The sequence below is a fragment of the Narcine bancroftii genome, chromosome 1 (assembly GCF_036971445.1).
Source record: "Narcine bancroftii isolate sNarBan1 chromosome 1, sNarBan1.hap1, whole genome shotgun sequence".
In the NCBI taxonomy this organism is placed as follows: Eukaryota; Metazoa; Chordata; class Chondrichthyes; order Torpediniformes; family Narcinidae; genus Narcine; species Narcine bancroftii.
Window position 1 is genome coordinate 329,880,145 of NC_091469.1, and position 21,977 is coordinate 329,902,121.

General features: G+C 37.5%; 1 protein-coding gene and 1 long non-coding RNA gene across 7 annotated transcripts in view; one reads left to right on the forward strand and one right to left on the reverse strand.

Annotated features, from left to right (window-relative positions):
• kif13a (kinesin family member 13A) overlaps positions 1-21,977 on the forward strand; it is a 343,290-nt gene that overhangs the window by 272,036 nt on the left and 49,277 nt on the right. For all 6 annotated transcript variants that reach the window (XM_069908320.1, XM_069908319.1, XM_069908326.1 and 3 more), the window contains one exon: positions 4,474-4,598. In XM_069908320.1, the coding sequence (XP_069764421.1) occupies positions 4,474-4,598 (125 nt within the window). The remainder of the gene's footprint in view (positions 1-4,473; positions 4,599-21,977) is intronic.
• Positions 636-17,812, reverse strand: LOC138748357 (uncharacterized). Its single transcript, XR_011347971.1, has 3 exons — positions 17,668-17,812; positions 2,996-3,084; positions 636-1,201 (listed from the first exon to the last, which is right to left on the reverse strand). It is a non-coding gene; the product is annotated as an uncharacterized lncRNA (long non-coding RNA).

Sequence of the window (21,977 nt, forward strand, 5' to 3'; positions counted from 1 at the left end):
ATAAGTACAGTTTAGAAATATTGTTTTTTGAACTGTTTATTCTTAATGCAAGTGTATTAGTTAGGCATGCAAGAGTAAGTCTCAAGCAACTGAAAAATACAGTAATCCAACGTCTACCAACCCCCATAGGTGCCACATACCAGGGGTTTTTACCTTAATGAAATGAAATTTCATTTTGAACATAAGGATATATAACCTCACTGAAAAATTTTAACGACATAGAAGTTGTTTTTCATGAAACACACTGTGATTGAGAGACTTTGTAAAACGCACAAAGGGAGCTGAGTTGTACCTGAATGTTTATAATAATTCACAATTTTATATTTGGTTGTCAATCGTTTTGCCCTATTCTCAGACCAGGTTTTCATGATGATTTAGAGAATATCTGTAAATCTTGATTGAATTCTTCTCAGACTGGAAAGATGGAATTTCACACAAGATTAACAAATTTGTATATATTTTGTAAAGTTTAAATTTGGTCCAGTGATTCCAATCATTCGGTTTTCTTGAAAATTAAAAAAAGTCTGCAGAGGTAGCAATCCAGAACAAAAGACAGAGAGCAGTGGAAACACCCAGCAGGCCAGGCAGCATCAGAGGGAAGAGTTCCAGAGTCAACACATCAGGGTGAAGACCCTTTGTCAGAAAGGGGAAAGAGTGTGAGGCTGCAGGGAGGGTGGGGGAGACCAATGTCTCTGACAAAGTAAAACCAAGGGTAAGATGATTAATCTGGTTAATGAGGGAATAGGAATAGAGAGAGAGAACCTGAACCAGCCATTCTCAATGGGGGTCATATGGCTGCCTTAGGGAGAGGGGGAGGGGCATGGACTGAATCATAAAATGTTTTTCATGTTATCGTAGGAAGAACCCAACTAACTGCTTCACAGGGAAGGGGCCCCATCAACTTTAAGTCCTAAGTGGGCCATACCCAAAAAAAGGTTGAGTATGACTGACCTTTGATAAATTAGTTAGTTGCCCTACTTGGCCAGAAATGGAACTAAATTTTTCAAGGAAAACATCATTGTTAGCACTTTTAGGTTCTGTTCTACCGCTATCATTTTCTAAACTGATTCATAATCAGATAAATAGGAAAAGGCTAAGAATATGGGTTCAATTTAGGAAATGTTTTGGTTGTAACAGTTTTCCCTGGAGAGTCCCATTGTATTCAGCCACTTTGTTCCATCTTCTGTTATAGATGCAGGTTCTAAGGAATGGAATAGATCAGGTATTAAAAGTTACAAAGATCTATTTATTCATAAGAATTTTGCTTCTATTGAACAATTGTCAGTTAAATTTAAGCTTTCCAATAGACATTTGTTTTTAGATATTTACAAGTTAGATACTTCCTCCAATCTAAGCTACAGGATTTTCCTCGAATTGCAGACTTAAATATTCTTGATGTATTTTTTGATTTGCATTTTGTTCACAGTGGGTTAATGTCACATATTTATAATAATTGACTGGATTTAAGACTAACCTCAAAGGTTAAGGTTAAAAATGACTGGGAACGGATCTTAAAATAACCTTCTCAGATGAGGACTGGTATTCTACTCTTACTTGACTAATAATTTGTCATGTTGTGCCAGACATTCTTTATTACAATTTAAAGTGGTACACAGAATACGTATGTCCAAACTTAAATTATCTCTTTTTATGCGGATGTTAATCCATTGAGTGACAGGAATAAAATTATAGAGGCCTCACTAATTCACATGTTTTGGGAATGTCCCAAAGTAGGAAAATTCTGGGAGAATATTTTTCAATCTTTAGCAACGATTTTTAAGACTAAAATAGATCCATGCCCATTAATTGCCTTGTTTGGCTTCATTCGTCATCCAACTATGCTTTTGTCAGCTTCTCAAGAGAAGGTTTTAGCTTTTAATATGCTGATAGGCAGACAAGGGGTTTTAATGAAGTGGAAAGATGAACTTTCACCAACTCATAGGCAGTGACTACATGATGTTATGGCATATTTAAGTTTGGAAAAAATTAGATAGAATATCAAAAAAGTTCAAGTTTGAAAAGATATGGGGTCCATTCATAGAATATTATCATGGCTGGAAGTTTTAGGCACTTTGGCTGCTCCAGCGATGCTCCATCTGGCTACTGGAGGTAGCGATCCGATCCTGTTTTGTAGTTCTTTTTCTTTTCTCTGTTTGCTTTTATAAGTAAACGATTAGAGGGAGGAGTTTGATTGGTATTAGTTTACTTTTCTTTTTCTAGTTTTTTTTAAATAAGCTGATTAATTAGAGTTTATATCTAGACCATAACATTATTTGATGTTATACCAAGTTATGAGCAGAATGCTTATAATGTAATTCAAGTGATTTTCATTTTTAATTTTAACCAAATTAATTAATTAATTGGAAATTGTTAATTAGTACATTTTTTATCAGTTATATAATATGTATATATTATGATATTTTCTTTCTGTTATATTTATGCAACATTTATATGGGATTACTATATTGAACTCAATAAAATATTTGAAAAAGTAAAGAGAATGACTGACCTATATACAACAAAAAGTCAAAAGAATGATAAAATTATAAGGGTATTATAGGTAATCTAGATAGTCATAGCATTTTCCCAACCAGAGTTGATGAACCTAAAACTAGGTATATTTGAGAGGGGGAAGATTTACAAGGAATCTTGGTGGGAACAAAGGGTGAAGTGTACAATGAATGATGTGCCAGATGAAGTTGTAGAAATGGGGACAATTATAATATTCAAAAGGCATTTAGGCAGGTACGTAGATAGGAAGTGTTTAGAGTGATATGAAAAAGATGCAGGTATACAAGGTTAGCTTGGCTGGCATGGAAAGTTGGATCGAAGGGCCTCTTTCCAAGTTGTAAGTCATGACTCCAACTTGGGAATTGAAGAATGTAGGGTGGGTGCACATATGCAGCAGGTCAATCTGGGTGTACTCTCCACTCCCGGAGGGATCTGAGCCAATTTCACACATCTACAATGGATACAGACAGAAAAATCAAGTTACCTGAAGTTATAGAATTCAGTGCTGAGTCTTGAAGGCTGCCACACTTTCAGACGGAAGATGATGTGTGGCTCCTCAAGCTTGTATTGTGCCTACAAAAAAATTCCAGTAGAGAATGGGTTTCACTTGCCTGTTTCAATACCTCCAAATAAATTTGACATCTCCAAGAAAAAGACAGGGAAAAAAAAGCACACGAAAAGTACCGATTTTTTTTTTTTAAGAAAAAGACCAGAACTAATTCCTCCTACTGTGCGGGAAGTGGTCTTCGCCACAAAGTGGCATGTGGCTGCAGAAGAAGACAAAAGTCTGCCCCCACTCCCCCAAGATAGTATACACATAACTTCAACTATGATTCATTCAGGTATAAGCGGCTTCTTTGTTCACTTGGTCATCATCAATCTCTACCAGTTCTTGATATTTCAGAACTGTTGCACATCCTGAGCATTCTGATCTTGGTGAAACGAAAGCTGTTGAGTAGGCTGACTGAAACTTGATCTTGTTTAAGATTTGGCAAAGAATTAGCAAATTTCAAAGCCTCTTCTTCATCATTGAAGAACCATGATTGACTGCGTTGGGCCTTATAGTGACAGTGCAGGAAGTCACAGACCAATGGGGGATGGTGTAGTGAAATGATGGCTTAACGTAGCAGACTCAGGATCTTCCCTGCAGACTGACTGCTGGTGCTCCCAAACAATCACCCAGTCTGAACTTGGTTTCTCCACTGCAGAGGAGCCACATTGTGCACTCAGGTTGCAGAACACTCAGTGCAAACGAATCGCTGTTTCACCTGGAAAGACCATTTGGGGCCCTAGTGGGAAGGGAAGAGGTGAAAGGACACATTGCTTTGCCAGTAGTTGCAATGCTAAGTAACTGTAAGAAGATATTTTCTTGGATCTGTTGTCCAGTTGGACAAGAACACTGAAAATGAAACTTACTTCTTCTCTAGAAACAAAAGAAATTGTAAAGTTTAGCTTTTTCATTTGTTAGCAAGACCTCTGAACCCAGAAAAAGCAGTCCCAGAGAGACTATAGTTCTATTAGTGGAATATTTAAATACGTAACAAATGCTGTTAACATGTAAGGTGCCATCATGTATGTTTTGTGTTGGATGCAAGTTTATTTTATCTTATGTAAGGAGTTGGAGGGCACTTTCCCAGATGTTTTCAATTTCTGTAAGGCTGGTTGAATTGGCAACTGATTAATTCAAAAGTTGTTGTTCATGAAAGTTCTCCAAATTAATTCAGAATAGCCTTTGTAACTTTGGGTCTCTTTAGATTTTCAAGAAAAAAAATGTTTCAACATATTTCTAAAGCCCATTTTGGATGAGGTTTGCCACTTGACTGTGGTTTGGCTGCATGGGGAGAATAATAAATGGTATTACAATTTTCAAACGTCGGAGAGAAAGAGTGAGTTTCCAGCAGCAGTTGAAAGTTGAATGTGGTCAAACATTCATTTTGTGATTTCTTTGTGTTTTGTTCCAAGCTGACGACCTCCGTGCAACTGAACAGCTCACCGGTCCCCATGCACCTGGAGTGAATTCTATCTTGCCCAAGGAACATGGCAGCCAATTCTTTTATTTGCCTATAATCAAGCACAGTGAAAATGAGGTACAGAAGTCTGATGATTTTCGCTTCTTGCCCATCTAGAATCCTGGAGTTTACCCCACCCTCCACACATCCTCCATGTTGAATGTGTGTTTATAATTAATTGACTTTATTCATGCACCACCAAGTTATTCATAGAAATTGTAAAAAAAAAGAGCAATTATTTTGCCAACACTGTTGAAGCTCATTCATTACACGGCTAGCATAATGATTAGCGTGACGCTGTTACAGCGCCAGTGAGCCAGGTTGAATCCGGCACTCTGTAAGGAGTTATATGTTCTCCCCATGTCTGTGTGGGATTCCTCCCGGTGCTCCAGTTTCTCACCACCCCACCCCACCCCCCTCAAAAATGCACAAGGTTGTAGGTTAATTGTGGTATTTTGGCAGGACGGGCTCGTGGGGCAGAAGGATCTGTTACAGTGCTCTACATCTGGTTTTTTTAAATTATATTTGTATGTTAAATTCATTTTCAATTTTTAATTTTGTTTATATTTTAAATATTGTGTATGCCAATATTATACTTAAGACTGTTTCAACCATAATTACATTTTTACCTTTATTTGCTACAAAATATTCAGTACTGTGAGAAAGGTTCGTCTGCAGACTAGCTAATAGGTTATCTCTAATATTCAAAGACGTACCAGGATGTAGTAATGGGGTGTAATGGATTATTAGAATCCAATTACCCACCATCGAATACATCTATAGGGAACGATGTCTGGGCAGGGCAAGAAACATTATCAAAGATACAACACATCCAAATCACAGACTATTTACTTCTCTCCCATCGGGCAGATGCTACAGGAGCCTTTGATCAAGCACAAGGAGGCCCAAGAAGAGCTTTTTTTTTAACAAAGCTGTGACTTTATTGAACACTGAATCATGGCGCTGAGTGGTACTGCCCTCATATTGTAAAATCAGTACTTTTTAACAGTTGGTTGTAGAATCGTGTTAGTGTTGGTTTGAATTGCCGATGTTTTATTGTAATGTATTTAACTTCTGGTCAACGCTGATTGTATTTCATTAGCTTGTACAATGACAATGAAAAAAATCATTGGACAGCACAGATTCATAGGGCCGAATTGGTGCTGCTTGTCTAATTTAATTTAATCATACAGTTGTGTGCAGAGCATATTTTTGAGAGAGGAAGATTGCAATGAAAAGGAAGATCACTTGGCACCAGGCAGCACAACAGCACTATTATGAGGTTCATTGAGGAGCCTGATGGCTGTGTGGAAAAAAATGTCTTCATGCCTGTGTGGTGCACGCTTTCATACGCTTCAGCCTTTTCATGCTTCAAACAGTATTCTATTCAATGATCAGCCTTTTAATGAAACCGAATGTTCTTGAATGAGAAGTATCACGCATATCAGGGAGGATTGGGGGGTGGGAGGGTGGTGAAGAGTTGGGGGGGGAGGGGAGGTGATACAAGAGAATAGGTTACCAGACAGAAGAAGATGGGAGAAGTGGAGTGACAAGGAATGGAGGGATCCATAGAGGTGAGGAACAGGTTTGGGCTATTGATAATACAATAGTATATTTCATTTACTTGAAATAAGATCATCTCTCACCAAAATTACAACGAAGGAAGGCCCATCCAACTCAATTTTTACACATAAATTCATCCCAGGAATCAACCCAGTGAACTTTCTGAGAAGTGCCATCCTCCTTAAAAGAAGATCCAAGTTGTAAGCAATGCTCCAGGTGTTATCTTGTGAACATTTGCAACAACAATTTGCTATTTTTATCTACTGTATTCTGGCTGCCATAAACATGTTCATGGACTATATTAGGTGAGAATCCCCAGTTATCTGGTTGATTCATGTTTCCTGTGTGAGAAAAAGGTACTGTAATACAAATTTTGCATATCTAGAATCAGAATCAGGTTTATAGTCATGAACGTGTCACAAACTTTGTTGTTTTGAGGCGTGGGCTACCTCAATGACTACTGCCCACTTCTACTGTGATAATATGCTTCGAGAGGCTGGTGATGGCCAGAATTAACACATACCTAAGTAAAGAGCTGGACCCACTGCAATTCATCTATTGTCACAATCGCTCCTCAGCAGATGCAACATTGCTGACTCTCCAATCAGCTCTGGATCACCTTGAAAACAGCAACTCATATGGTTTGCCTATTATCCTCAAACCATGGCCCCGGGTTCTGGATTTTGCCATCATTGGAAACATCCCATCTGCATCCATTCTGTCCAGTCCTGCCAGAATTTTATATGTCTCTATGAGATCCCCTCTCAATCTTCTAAACTCCAGCGAGTACAATCCCAATTTGCGCAATCTTTCCTCATAAGTCATTCCTGCCATTCCAGGTATCAGCCTGGTGAATCGCCTCTGCACTCCCTCCATTGCAAGAATATCCTTCCTTAGATAAGGTGACCAAAACTGCACACAATACATTACATGAAGTGGTGTCTTGGAGGAGTCACGTGATGGAGTAGTGGCCGGACGGTGAACTCCAGCCCTCTCCAGAAAAGTCGGGAAAAACAAGAGAAAATACAAAGGCACAGAAATACAAGTTAAAGAAAAGTGAGTATAAAGGTGGAAAGAAGATGGAGACAAAAGGAGAAAAATCAAAATCAACGGAAAGAAGAGAGGAAGAGAAGACAACGGAGGAAAAAGGTGAAGGCCTTACCTGTCCGAAGAGGCCCGCTGTGGAGAGAAGACCCCACTACCTCAGGTCGGTAGAAAGAGAACTACAACAATGGCTCACAGAGCCGAGTAAAAGTGCGCAACCGCGCATGAAAAAAAACACACCGACGGGAGGGGGGACCAGCTGGGGAGTCGATCTCCACAGCCGGCAACGACAGCTGCAGAACACCTGCAGCAAGAAGAGACCACAGAAGACAATGGAAACAAGAAAGAAGAGGAGGAAAGGGCAGCAAAGAAACAACAGATGGTCAACCTAGAGGAAGAAGAAGAGGAAGAGGAAGAGTACAGGGAAATAGAAGAAGAAAAGAAAGGCAAGGTAAAGGAGGTACTTGCTCTTGTTAGAGGATACATGGAGTCATTTAAAGAATGGCAAACACAGGAATTCAATGATTTAAGAAGAAGAATAAACAACACAGAAAAGAAAATAAATAAAATGGATATGACCTTAACAGAAATGGGGAAAAAAATGGACAAGATGGAAGAACGGGCAATAGCAGCAGAAATGGAGGTAGAAGACTTAAAAAAGAAATTGGAGGAATCTAATAAAAAAACTAAAGAGACACAAGAATTACTAGCCCAAAAAATAGATATAATGGAAAATTATAACAGAAGAAATAACATAAAGATAGTGGGCCTTAAGGAAGATGTAGAAGGCAAGAATATGAGGGAGTTTATAAAAGAATGGATCCCTAAGGCCCTAGGATGTCCAGAACTACAGCAAGAAATGGAAATAGAAAGGGCACATAGAGCATTGGCCCCTAAACCACAACCACAACAAAAACCAAGATCTATTGTAGTAAAATTCCTAAGATATACTACAAGAGAAAAGGTACTGGAGAAGACAATGGAAAAAGTAAGAGAGGGCAACAAACCACTGGAGTATAAAGGGCAAAAAATCTTCATTTATCCAGATATAAGCTTTGAACTCCTAAAGAAGAGAAAAGAGTTCAATGCAGCAAAAGCGATTTTATGGAAGAAAGGATATAAATTTACACTGAAGCATCCTGCGGTATTGAAAATATTTATTCCAGGACAACAAAACAGACTATTCTCGGATCCAGAAGAAGCACGAAAATTTGCAGAACAATTACAAAAATAGACTGAGGGATGAAGACGGGTAATGAGAGCAAAAATTATCACGATTGATATGTATGTGGGTAAAGACAAAAATAGACTGAGGGATGAAGACGGGTAAGGAGGGTAAAAATGACCACGATTGATATGTATGCGGGTAAAGAGGTATAAGAGTGAATAGAGACAATGGGCATATGTGAAAGTATCTGTAATTAGAGGAAAACATAGAGAGTATAGACAAAAATTAATAAGGGAAGGTAATGGAATAGAGAGAATAAGGAGGGAACTAAAAGAGTGACCTTTGTGACATATAAAAAACGAAATCTTTTCTGCGGGGGGCTGGGTGGGGGAAAAGAGCGGTCACTGCAAAATCAGTTGACGCTTGCGAGTGGATTCGCAAATCCAAATGGAGAGGGGAGATGTGGTTGTCCGACAAGGGATAAAGGGCAACTCAGGAGGGGAAGGGGAGATTGGGGATAAAGAAGATAGAAATAGGAGAATAAGGAAAATGTTGGATGTTGTAGGAATGTTGTCTGGTAAAAAGTTGAAAATAAGAAAACAGAAATGGAAAAAGAGGAAAGGTAATGATGGAAAAACGGAAAGAGAAGATAAACAAAATATAAAATGGCTACGCTGAACTATATGACTCTAAATATTAATGGAATACATAACCAAATTAAAAGGAAGAAACTACTAAATTTACTGAAAAAGGAAAAAATAGATATAGCATTTGTCCAAGAAACACACTTAACTGAATTGGAGCACAAGAAATTAAAGAGAGATTGGGTAGGACATGTAACAGCAGCATCGTATAATTCAAAAGCAAGAGGAGTGGCTATATTAATTAGCAAAAATGTGCCATTTAAAATAGAAGAGGAAATAATAGATCCAGCAGGGAGATATGTTATGATAAAATGTCAGATATATTCAGAGCTTTGGAATCTATTTAATATATATTCACCTAACGAAGAAGATCAAAAGTTTATGCAAGATATCTTTTTGAAGGTAGCTAATACGCAAGGGAACATACTAATAGGAGGGGATTTCAATCTGAATTTAGATCCAAATATGGATAAAACGGGGAAAAAAATTAACAGGAAGAACAAAGTAACCAAATTTATAATTAAATCAATGCAAGAAATGAAACTTGTGGACATATGGAGGAAACAAAACCCAAAAGAAAAGGAATACTCATACTACTCGACTAGACATAAAACATACTCAAGGATAGACCTATTCCTGTTATCAGCCCACATACAAGGGAGAGTTAAGAAAACGGAATATAAAGCTAGACTATTATCGGACCACTCACCCCTGTTATTGGCAATAGAGCTAGAAGACATCCCTCCAAGAATGTATAGATGGAGATTAAACCCCATGCTACTTAAAAGACAGGATTTTAGAGAATTTATTGAAAAACAATTAAAAATGTACTTTGAAGTAAATACGGAATCAGTGGAAGATAAGTTTATACTATGGGACGCAATGAAAGCATTCATTAGAGGGCAAATAATAAGTTATGCAACCAAGATGAAGAAGGACTATAATCAGGAAACAGAGCAGTTGGAAAGGGAAATAATAAACATAGAAAAAAAATTAGCAATAAAGGAAGATACAACCAAAAGAAGAGAATTGGCGGATAAAAAAATAAAATATGAAACACTACAAACATATAAGGTGGAGAAGAATATAATGAAGACAAAACAGAAATATTATGAACTAGGGGAAAAAACACACAAAATCCTAGCATGGCAGCTTAAGACAGAGCAAACTAAGAAAATGGTATTGGCAACAAGGAAAAAAGACAAACAAATTACATATAATCCAAAAGAAATTAAGGAAAACTTCAGAGAATTCTATGAACAATTATACCGAACCGAAAACGAAGGGAAAGAAGGGAAAATAGATGAATTTTTGACTAAAATTGAACTACCAAAACTACAAATAGAGGAACAAAATAAATTAACAGAACCATTTGGAACAGTAGAAATACAAGAGATAATAAAAAATTTACCAAATAATAAGACACCAGGAGAGGATGGACTCCCAATAGAATTCTACAAAACATTTAAAGACCTAATAATACCGCCCCTCCTGGATGTAATCAACCAGATTGATGAGACACAAAACTTACCAGATTCATGTAAAACAGCAATAATTACAGTGATACTAAAACAAGGGAAAGATCCACTCTCACCAGCGTCATATAGACCAATATCTCTGCTAAACACAGATTATAAGATAATAGCTAAACTATTAGCGAACAGATTAGCAGAACAGGTACCGAAAATGGTAAATTTAGACCAAACTGGATTTATCAAAAAAAGACGCACAACAGACAATATTTGTAAATTTATTAACTTAATTCATGCAGTAGAAGGAAATAAAGCACCGGCAGTAGCAGTTGCTTTAGACGCAGAGAAGGCCTTCGACAGAGTAGAATGGAATTACTTGTTCAAAGTATTGCAAAAATTCAGTTTACCGGAGAAGTTTATTAATTGGATTAAAGCATTATATAAGGGACCGTTAGCGAAAGTGACAGTAAATGGACATGTATCAAAGCAATTTAACTTAAGCAGGTCAACGCGGCAGGGATGCCCACTATCACCATTATTGTTTGCGCTAGCTATAGAACCACTAGCAGAATCGATAAGAAGAGATAATAATATAAAAGGAATAAAAATAAAAGACAGGGAATATAAAATCAGTCTGTTTGCGGATGATGTGATAGTGTACTTAACAGAACCAGAACTATCAATAAAAGAACTATATAAGAAATTGAAGGAATATGGAGAAGTGTCGGGATACAAGATAAACGTAAATAAAAGTGAAGCAATGCCTATGAATAACGCGGATTTCTCAAAATTTAAGGAGGAATCCCCATTCAGATGGCAAACGCAGGCAATAAGATACCTAGGTGTGCAAATAAACAAAAATCTAGGCCAATTATATAAACTCAATTACAATCCACTAATGAAAAAATTACAGGACGATTTAGAGCATTGGAAAGAGCTACCACTAACACTGATAGGAAGGATAAACTGTATTAAAATGAACATTTTTCCAAGGATACTATACTTATTTCAGGCATTGCCAATACAACTGACAGAAAAATTCTTCAAAGAGTTAAAGAAAATAATAAGGAGATTTTTATGGAGAGGGGGGAAACCGAGGATAGCACTAGACAAATTAACAGAATGGTATAAACAAGGAGGCTTACAATTGCCAAACTTCAAAAATTATTATAGAGCCGCACAATTAAGGTACCTATCAGATTTTTATCAAACAAGGGAAAAACCAGACTGGACGAGACTAGAATTAGATAAAATAGGGGAAAAGATACCTGAACACATATTATATAAATGGGACGAAAAATTGGTACAACATAGAACTTCTCCAGTATTACACCATCTCCTCAATATATGGAAGAAGATTCATGTAGAAAGAAATAAAATAAATTACCAAATACCAAAACTAATATTGACGCAAAATAAGCTACTCCCTTTTACAATAGACAACCTTGCCTTTAGAAAATGGGAAAAAAAAGGGATTAAAAGAATAGAAAATTGTTTTTCAGGAAGTAGATTCTTATCCTTTGAACAAATGAGAGATAAGTACAATATAACGGGAGATACAGCGCTGGCATATTACCAACTGAGATCCTACTTGAAAGATAAATTAGGAAGCAACTTGAGTTTACCAGAGGGAAGTAACCTTGAATATGTAATTACAGATACAATGTTAATCAAAAGATTTATAAAAAATATGTATATTAAACTGCAAGAAAAGGAAAATGAGGAAACAAATGGTAAAACTAAACAAAAATGGGAACAAGATTTAAATATAAAGATAAAAAAGGAAACATGGGAGAAGTTATGCTCTGGAACGATGAGAAATACAATAAATACGAGGCTGCGTATGATACAATATAATTGGTTACACAGACTATACATTACACCGCAAAAGTTAAATAAATGGGACCCAACAGTATCTGATAGATGTTTTCGATGTAAAAAAGAAAGGGGAACAACAATTCATGCAATCTGGACATGTGAGAGAGTAGAAAAATTTTGGGATGATCTCAATCAGATATTAAATAAAATAACAGAAAACAATATACCAAAGAATCCAGAGATCTTTCTCCTAAGTAACATAAAAAATAAAGAATTTGGAATTGACTTGGAGGATGCACAAAAAAGATTTGTTAAGATAGCCCTAGCTGTAGCAAAAAAATGTATTATGTCAACCTGGAAATTGGAAGATAATTTGAAAATACAACAATGGTATATAGAAATGAATAAATGTATTCCATTAGAAAAAATAACATATAGTTTAAGAAATAATATTGAAATATTCGAACAAGTATGGGAGCCTTACATTAAATACAATAGCGAAAACCTACCGGGAACAAACATTACCTAAGTTGATGGAAGGAGAAGAAAAGAAAAGAATGGACTCAGTAGAATTTCTGGTGTATTTTTGTTGAATGACAACATTGTCTAACTGAATTAATGCAACCTAGATTGTATAACTAAAATGGATGAGAGGTGGGGGGATGGGGGGGTGGCTTGGGAGGAGGGAGGGGGGAGGGAGAAAAAGTCACTGTAAATGTGTGGAAAAGAAAAAGTGTATATCATGGCTATTGTGATTTATGGTGTGAAAAATAAAAAATTAAAAAAAAAAAAAAAAAAAAGTGGTGTCTTAAAGAAGTAGCCTCTATCTTCAAGGACTCCCACGACCCAGGCCACACCCTCTTCACTCTGCTATCATCAGGGAAAAGATACAGGAGCCTAAAGTCGAACACTCAGTGGCACAAGGACAATTTTTTCTCCACGCCCATCAGATTCCTGAATAATCAATGAACCAGACGCTGCCTTAATTTTTGTGCATTATGTCATGCTGCCACAAAACACCTAACTTCATAATTTGTTCATGACAATAAATTCTGATTCTTTTTTTAAAATTATTTTATTTATAAATTTTATACCACAGTAATAGTTATATTAAATTCAATTCAAAAATTGTATATGTAGTATATAACCCCACCCCCAGTTGAATCTAAATCTGATTCAGTATTGTGCATTCAGGTGCAAAATTAGTATAAATTATAATTTCAAAATACAAGATTTTTAAAAATAAATAATTTGTGTGATAAAAAGAAAAAAGTGAGGTAGAGTCTGATTTATTGTCCGTTCTGAAATCTGATGGCAGAGGGCAAGAAGCTGTTTTTGCAACATTGAGTTTGTCTTTGGGCTCCTGTACCTCTTTCTTGATGGCAGCAGTGAGAAGAGGGCATGACCTGGGTGGTGAGGGTCCTTGATGATGGAAGTTGCTTTCTTGAGACACTACCTTATGTAGATATCCTTAATGGAGTGAAGACTGATTCCCGTGATGGCATTGGCCATTCACAACCTTTTCATCTGTGTATTGGCACCTCCATACTAGACTGTGATACAGCCAGTCAGAATGCTCTCCACGGTACACCTGTCGAAATCTGTAAGGGTCCTTGGTGACATACCAAATCTCCTCAAGAATGTCTTCGCTCTTTGACTCAGCAATTTTGTGTTGTACTCGCTCTTGTGACCTGATGATGTTGAGCCAGTCTCAGTGCCTCAGCTGTACCAGCAATGGATTTCACAGTGCTCTTACTTCTCAAGTCCAGCCTGTGAAGCCTGAACCAGGTCAATTTGGAGAAATAGGGATTGCTAATAATGTGCTTGCAAGCACCCGACAAAGCAAAATGCAGACCATCTGTCTGGCATTCTCTCATCTTGCATAATATCAATGCCCAGTTTCACCTGACTTCCCACCCACTTTCAAGATCATTTATTTATTTTTCAATTGTACCAGTACAAGGCCACAAAATAGCATTCTCCGATCCAAGGTGCAAAATAGTGCAAACACACATACTGACATAACACATACAGACAAAAGCTATACATATATTTAAAATAAATATGATTAATAAATATTAAAGTTTTAGCAGTTCAACAGTCATTCAGTAGTCTCAATGAAGACAGAAGCTGTTCCTCAGCCTGGTGGTTCTGGCTCTGATACTCCTGTATCTCTTTCCCTACCAGAGTAGCTGAAAGGTGCTGTGTGCAGGGTGGTTTTGCGAGCTCTCTTTAAACAATGATCCCATTAAATCACATCGATGGGAAGGAGGGAGACCTCGGCGATCCTCTCTACTGGCTCTTATGGTTCTGTGGATTGACCTCCGAACCAATGCTCTACAACATCTGGACCATACTGGGATGGAGCCAGCCAGGACGCTTTCGATAGAGCTCCTGTAGAAAGTTGACGAAATGGTGGCCGGTAGCCTTGCCCACTTCTGTCTTCTCAGGAAGTGCAGTCACTGTTGTACCTTCCTGACAAGTGAGGAGATACTATGTGTCCAGCTTAGGTCACTACCTAAGTGAACAAGTGGACTCAGAGGAACTTGGTGCACTCTACTCTCTCTTGAACTTTAATCTTTTTATCTGTTTTTATATATCATATACAATTACTGGTTTTGCATCATTACCCTTAGATTTAGCAGACCCCTATGTTTAAAGACTTTTTCAAATAATTTCTCTGTTCAGTGAAAGGTTTTAGGGTTTTGATTCATTACATTCATTACTTTGTGGAAACCTACCCCCTGTTTAATTTCTCTATCTCGTCACACATTCCTGCTACGTATTTCATTAGTTTTCAATTCAAATAATAACACAGCATAGGAAAATCTGTTTTAATTATTGTCATTTTTGTAATTCTCCTGATTTACGTGGCCATTTAACTCTAAGAGTTATTGTAACTGTTGGCAAGACTAAACCTGGATTCCCACTAATTTCCCCCTTGGCCCCTTCCCCTGTAATCACAGAAAGTAAACCATTTGCACCCACACCTCCTCCCTCACCACCATTCCGAGCCCCAAACAGTCTTCCCAAGTGAAGCAACATTTCACTTGTGAATCTGCAGGGGTCATCTACTCCATCCGGTGTTCCCGTTGTGGTCTTCTCTGCATTGAAGAGATTGGACGTAGACTAGGAGATTGGTTCGCTCATTCTACTGCAATGACAAGGATCCACAAGTGGCCACCCATTTTAATTTTGCGCCACACTCCCGTGCTGACATGCCTGTCCAAACCAAGGCCACCCGTAAATTGTCTGGGCACATTCCTCGACTTATCCAGTTACTGCTCAATTCTCTCCATTTTCCCTCTCTTCCCATCCTTCTGTCTTCTTTCCTCCAGCTCTCAACCTCCTTCCCTCTCCATTCGTAGTGTCATCTCCCCTCGCCCTGCTTGCTGTGGTACCCTCCCTCCCTCATACACCTTTTACTTCTTCTTGCCTGTGGGCCCATACTACTCCCTATGCCTCTCCCTCCTACTATTTAATTTGGGTGCCTGACTACACTTGGCTCATACCTCGATGAAGGACTCAGGCCTGAAATGTTGGTTATGTATCTTTATCTTTGCTTTCTAAAGTACACTGTTTGACATGCTGAGTTTCTCCAGCACTGTGTTTTTACGAGATTACTGTTCACAGCTTGGATCTTTTTGGAGAGATCCACTTGTGCTGGAGAAAGTTCACAGAGTAATCTCATTCAGGCCATTTACATCACTGTAACATTCTCACCCACGTGCCCACTAACACCACGATAATTCTCCTACCACCCACCTACAGCAACCTACCAACCCTCACCTATTTCAGTTGTGGAAAGACACCTGCGAGATATTATACAGTCACCAGGAGATCCTGAGATCGCGGTCGCTGGAGGTTACACCTGGTGAACCATTGTCCCACCTGAATTCAGGAGCTAAACTTGCACATATTCATCCAAGGCTGTTTCCTTCCCATACCAGTTTCACACTAAAACATTTGAAATGCTTGATCAGGGTGTTACCACACGCAATTTGGCACAGCTTCCAAATGCAGAGTTATGAAAGTCTGCCATGTACAAGGGGTTAGGATGGAGGAAGTAGATTGTAGAGGGTTGCAGGACCAGAGAAGATGAGAGGGATAAGGCCCTGGAGGTATATGAAGACAATGCCTTTTAGAAATGAGGCCTTGCCTATAACAAAGAGCTAATCCCCAGTGAATATTTTCATTTTCAAAATGTTATATTTTCATTAATTATTTACTTAATAATAAGGTAATTATTAAGTAAATAATAATAATAAGTTAATAAGCTATTGTGTGTATTTAAGGCAGAGATTGATAGGTTCTTAATTAGCCAGGACTTTAAAGTTTATGGGGAGAAGGCCGGGCAGTGGGGCTGAGTGGGAAAATGGATCACCTCATGATTGAATGGTAGGGAAGACTTGATGGGCTTAATAGCCTAATTCTGATCCTATGTCTGATGGTCTGCGCATTTGTCTCCACCTCCTCAAGTTGCATATGAAGTACAATGTCAAGAAAGTAAAAGTAGCTGCATTGCCTGAATTGCTTGATGTTATTTTATAAGAACTTCAAGAAGCGCTCCAGTAATTCTTGTTTAATGAGCTGACTCCAGTGGGCTGGAGCTGCCTGCCCTCTGACATTTATTCCACAGAGAAACAGGAGAACTTATTTAAAGTCTCACACATACTAGTAGGTCATGTGATAAGGGATTTGCTCTATGGGTTGAGTGCCACAGAGTGCCAAGATGTGAAAGTACTCCATGTCACTGTGCAAGCATCACTTGCCCTGGAAGATACCAATGCTATTATTATTAAAAAGAGAAGAAACTTGTTTGAAAGTAATTTCTTAGTGGGATGGAGACAAAGGGTGTCAGTAACTGGAGGAAGTGCCAAGATAGCTGTCCAAGCTTGTAAGGCACTTCCAACTTAAAACCCTTTACTGAATCCATAGTAGACAGGAAACCTTTGGTTTTGAGTGTCTGATTATCCTGGAGTTCGGTTTCATGACACACAAATTCTGGTGTGCAATATGTAATGTTCTGCTGCATGGAAAGAATGGATATATTGACTAAATGCTATTTGGCAGTATATTTAAAGTGAAATTTTTTTATAAAAAGTGGATGGGGAAGAAAGCATACAGTGCTAAATTAAAAATATAGTCTTGTCTTTGATACCCGATGAGGTGTTCTGTGTTTACTGCTTTATGAAGATTTATGCCCGGAGGAGGTCACATGATGCCATAGGGAACGCAGCGCATCCTTACAATTCCCGTGGATTTTAATTTAAAAAGTACCAATTAAGTAAAATTTTTATTATTAAAGTTATTTTAAAGTCCTTCTAAAGTGCTGACAATCCAAAATATAATGGCACCGAGAAAAGTAAAAACTCTTAAAAAAAAACTACTCCGAAAGAAAAGCGTGAACCAAGGAAAGAAAAAGAACATGAGCCTACCTCTTCAATGAAGCCAGCTGTCGGAGTTCTTCTTGGACCCGCTGAAGACAGTCCTAGAGAGGGACCGACTCAGGGAGCCATCCCTGCAGCTCGCCGCAAAGATGGCACTATCATGAAAGCTATTTCCACACCGTGCTTGAGGAGTCCCGCATGTGCACTGTGGATGGAAAAATTAAAGGGAAAAAAATCTTTACTCTTCTTAAAGGACCAGTCCTGCATTTCAGGTTTTACAGGAAGAAGATGAAGACTTACCTAGTATGGAACTTGATTCTAGTGATTCTGCAAGTGGAGAGGAAGATACAAGCACAGAAGAAGAAGAATTTAAAGGCAAGACAAAGTTTTTTAAGAAAAAAATGGATAAAATTGAGGCTAAAATGATAAACGTGAATGTAATGGAGAATAATTTTTAACTGGAGAAATACAACAAGTTAAAATGGACTTAACCAAATCAATAAATAACATTTCACAAAGGGTTGATAAATTGGAAGGAAGAATTCATGACGACCGTGAAAAAGTTCAACGTATTGCAGAAAGAACAAATGTTAATGAGGACACTGTTACCGCTTTGGTTTCTATGAATGAAAAATTGTTAAAGGTTGATATTTTGGAAAATTATAGTTGAAGGAATCATTTTTAAATTGTTGGAATATCTGAAGGTAAAGAAGGTCAAGATGTAATTCACTTTTTTTCAAAATTGGATACCAGAAATATTTGGACGAGAGAATTTTGATTGAAAGAGCCCATAAAGCTCTCCGACCAAAACCGGGTCCGAATCAGAGACCTTGGTCTATATTGATCAGATTTCTAAATTGTCAAGTTAGAGAGAAGATGCTTGGTTTGGCAATCAGAAGAGCTAAAGAACATGGACCTTTGAACTACGAGGGAGATTTGAAGAGGAGGAATGAGTTTAATCTGGTTAAGAAGGCTTTATAAGATAAAGTTTACAGATTTGTGCTGCGCTATCTAGCTACTTTGAAAGTTTTTACATCAGATCAGCAGAATTTTTTCTTCACCAACTATATTCAGGCCGAAATTTTGTTAAAGACCTGCCCAAGACTCAACTATCACAAGAGGACTTGTTGAAATGATTTGTTAAAATGAGGAGTATGTTCTCTTTTTATAATGATTTTTTTTTCTTTCTCCCCATGAGTTGGGGGTTGTGTTTTTTTAGTTTCTGACGACTACATGTGTTTTCGTGGTTTAACCATGACCCATAAATGGAAGGGGGTAATGCTGGTCTTTCTGGCATTTTGGGGAGGGAAGGTTTTGTTATTATTAACTTTTTATTTGTTAGTTTTAATACTTTTCTATAATGTTTTTATTTTGAACAAGTTCAGTGTTTTTGGATTGCAGATGATAACACCTCAGACCAATTTAATTTATGGGAGTTCTTCCTGGACAGGAATGTATGATAATAATTTGGAAAATAATGGGTAAAGCAGTTAGGATATTGAGTTTTAATATTAATGTGATTAACGGATCCATAAAAAGAAAGAAGCTGTTATCGTATATCAAGAAATTAGGAGTAGATATTGCTTTTTTACAAGAGACTCACTTAACTGAAAGTGAACATTTAAAATTGAAAAGAGATTGGGTAGGACAGGTAGCTTTCTCTACATTTAATTTTTTTTTAAATTTACCCGTTAAAATTCAAGATGTAATTACAGATTCGGCGGGAAGGTATCTTGTAGTAAATTGTCAAATATTTTCTGAAGAATGGACTTTATTGAATATCTTGCACCGAAGGATACTTTTTTTAAACTTCGTGAATGTACACAACAATGTTTTGGTGGGTGGTGATATTAATTTTTGTTTTGAACCTATATTGGATAAATATTCAAGAAATATAATGAAATCAAAGGCAGCTAAAACATTTATATCTTTAATAAAAGATTTTAATTTTATTAATATATGGAGAAGAATGCATCCTAAGGAAAGGGATTACTCCTTTTATTCTAGCAGGTTTGATACATATTCTAGAATTGATTTTTTTTTCCTTTCTGCTCAAAATCAATCAAGAGTGATTGCTGTGGATTATAAGCCTTGATTATTATCTGACCATTCTCCTCTTCTAATTGAGTTGGAATTTGCAGAAAAACAACATTCAGTTTACAGAAGGAGATTGAATTATTTATTATTGAAAAGACTGGATTTTGTTTATTTATAAGACAACATATTCAGCTGTTTTGTGAAATTAATTATATTCAATAGAAAATATGTTTGTTAAGTGGGATATATTGAAAGCTTATCGACAAGGCCAAATTGTTATTTTCCAAAACTTAAAAAAGAATATATGAAAGATATAGATAAATTGGAAAAGGAGATAACTTTATTGGAAAAAGAAATTTAAAAATGACCCTCTGAGGATAAATATAGAACTCTAGTAAATAAACATAACATAACAATTACAGCACGGAAACAGGCCATTAGGCCCTTCTAGTCTACACCGAACCAAACACCCCTTTCTAGTCCCACCTCCCTGCACAATGCCCATAACCCTCCATCTTCTTCTCATCCATATACCTGTCCAACCTTTTCTTAAATAATACAATTGACTCCGCCGCCACTATTTCTCCCGGAAGATGATTCCACACAGCTACCACTCTCTGAGTAAAGAAGTTCCCCCTCATGTTACCTCTAAATCTCTGCCCTTTAATTCTTAACTCATGTCCTCTTGTTTTAATCTTTCCTCCTCTTAACGGAAATAGTCTATCCACATCCATTCTGTCTATCCCTTTCATAATCTTAAATACTTCTATCAAATCCCCTCTCAACCTTCTACGCTCCAAAGAATAAAGACCCAATCTGTCCAATCTCTCCCCATACTCCAGATGCTTAAACCCAGGCAACATTCTGGTAAACCTTCTCTGCACTCTCTCCACTCTGTTTATATCCTTCCTATAATTAGGCGACCAGAACTGCACACAGAACTCCAAATTAGGCCGCACCAACGTCTTATACAATCTCAGCATCACCTCCCAACTCCTATATTCCATGCAATGATTGATAAAGGCCAGCATACTAAAAGCCTTCTTCACCACCCTATTCACGTGAGTTTCTACCTTCAGGGAACGATGTACCGTTACTCCTAAATCTTTCTGCTCTTCTGTATTCCTCAATGCTCTCCCATTTACCACGTATGTCCTATTCTGATTCTTCTTACCAAAATGAAGCACCTCACACTTATCAGCTTTAAATTCCATCTGCCATTTTTCTGTCCACTTTTCTAAGCAGCCCAAATCCCTCTGCAATCCTTGAAAACCTTCTTCATTATCCACTATTCCACCTATCTTAGTATCGTCTGCATATTTACTAATCCAATTCACCACCCCATCATCTAGATCATTAATGTATATAACGAACAACAATGGGCCCAATACAGATCCTTGAGGCACACCACTGGTCACCGGCCTCCAACCTGACAGACAATTATCCACTACCACTCTCTGGCCTCTCCCTTTCAGCCAATGTTCAATCCATTTGACTATCTTAAAATTTATACCTAAAGACTGCACCTTCCTAACTAACCTTCCATGTGGTACCTTATCGAAGGCCTTACTGAAGTCCATATAGACAACATCCACTGCGCTACCCTCATCCACATTCCTAGTCACCTCTTCAAAAAATTCAATCAGATTGGTCAAACATGACCTTCCTCCCACAAATCCATGTTGAGTGCTCCTGATCAGACCCTGTCTATCCAGATGTTTATAAGTACTATCTCTAAGAATTTTCTCCATTAATTTACCTCCCACAGACGTCAAACTTACAGGCCGATAGTTGCCAGGCTTCCTCCTTGAACCCTTTTTAAATAACGGAACCACATGCGCAATGCGCCAATCCTCCGGCACTATCCCCATATCAAATGACATTTGGAAAATTACCGCCAGAGCCTCTGTTATTTCCTCCTTCACTTCTCTCAATGTCCTGGGGAAGATAAATTACAATGTTAACATCTTGAATAGAGAAAATGATATTACCATCTAAGCAGAAATATTATGAGCTAGGGGAAAGATCACATAAAGTTTTGGCTTGGAAATTAAAAGTGGAACAATCTTCTAGAATAATTAATGCCATACAGCAGGATAATGAAGTGACATATAAGCCACAAAGAATTAATGATGTATTTAAGGCATTTTATGAGAAGTTATATATCTGAATCATATATCTGAATATATGAATATATCTGAATGAAGAGGCTATAGATGATTATTTGTCACAATTATCAATACCATCTTTGACTCAAGAAAGTTTAGATTGATTAGAGAGTCCTTTTACTGAGCAGGGGATTTATGATGCACTTACTAGTT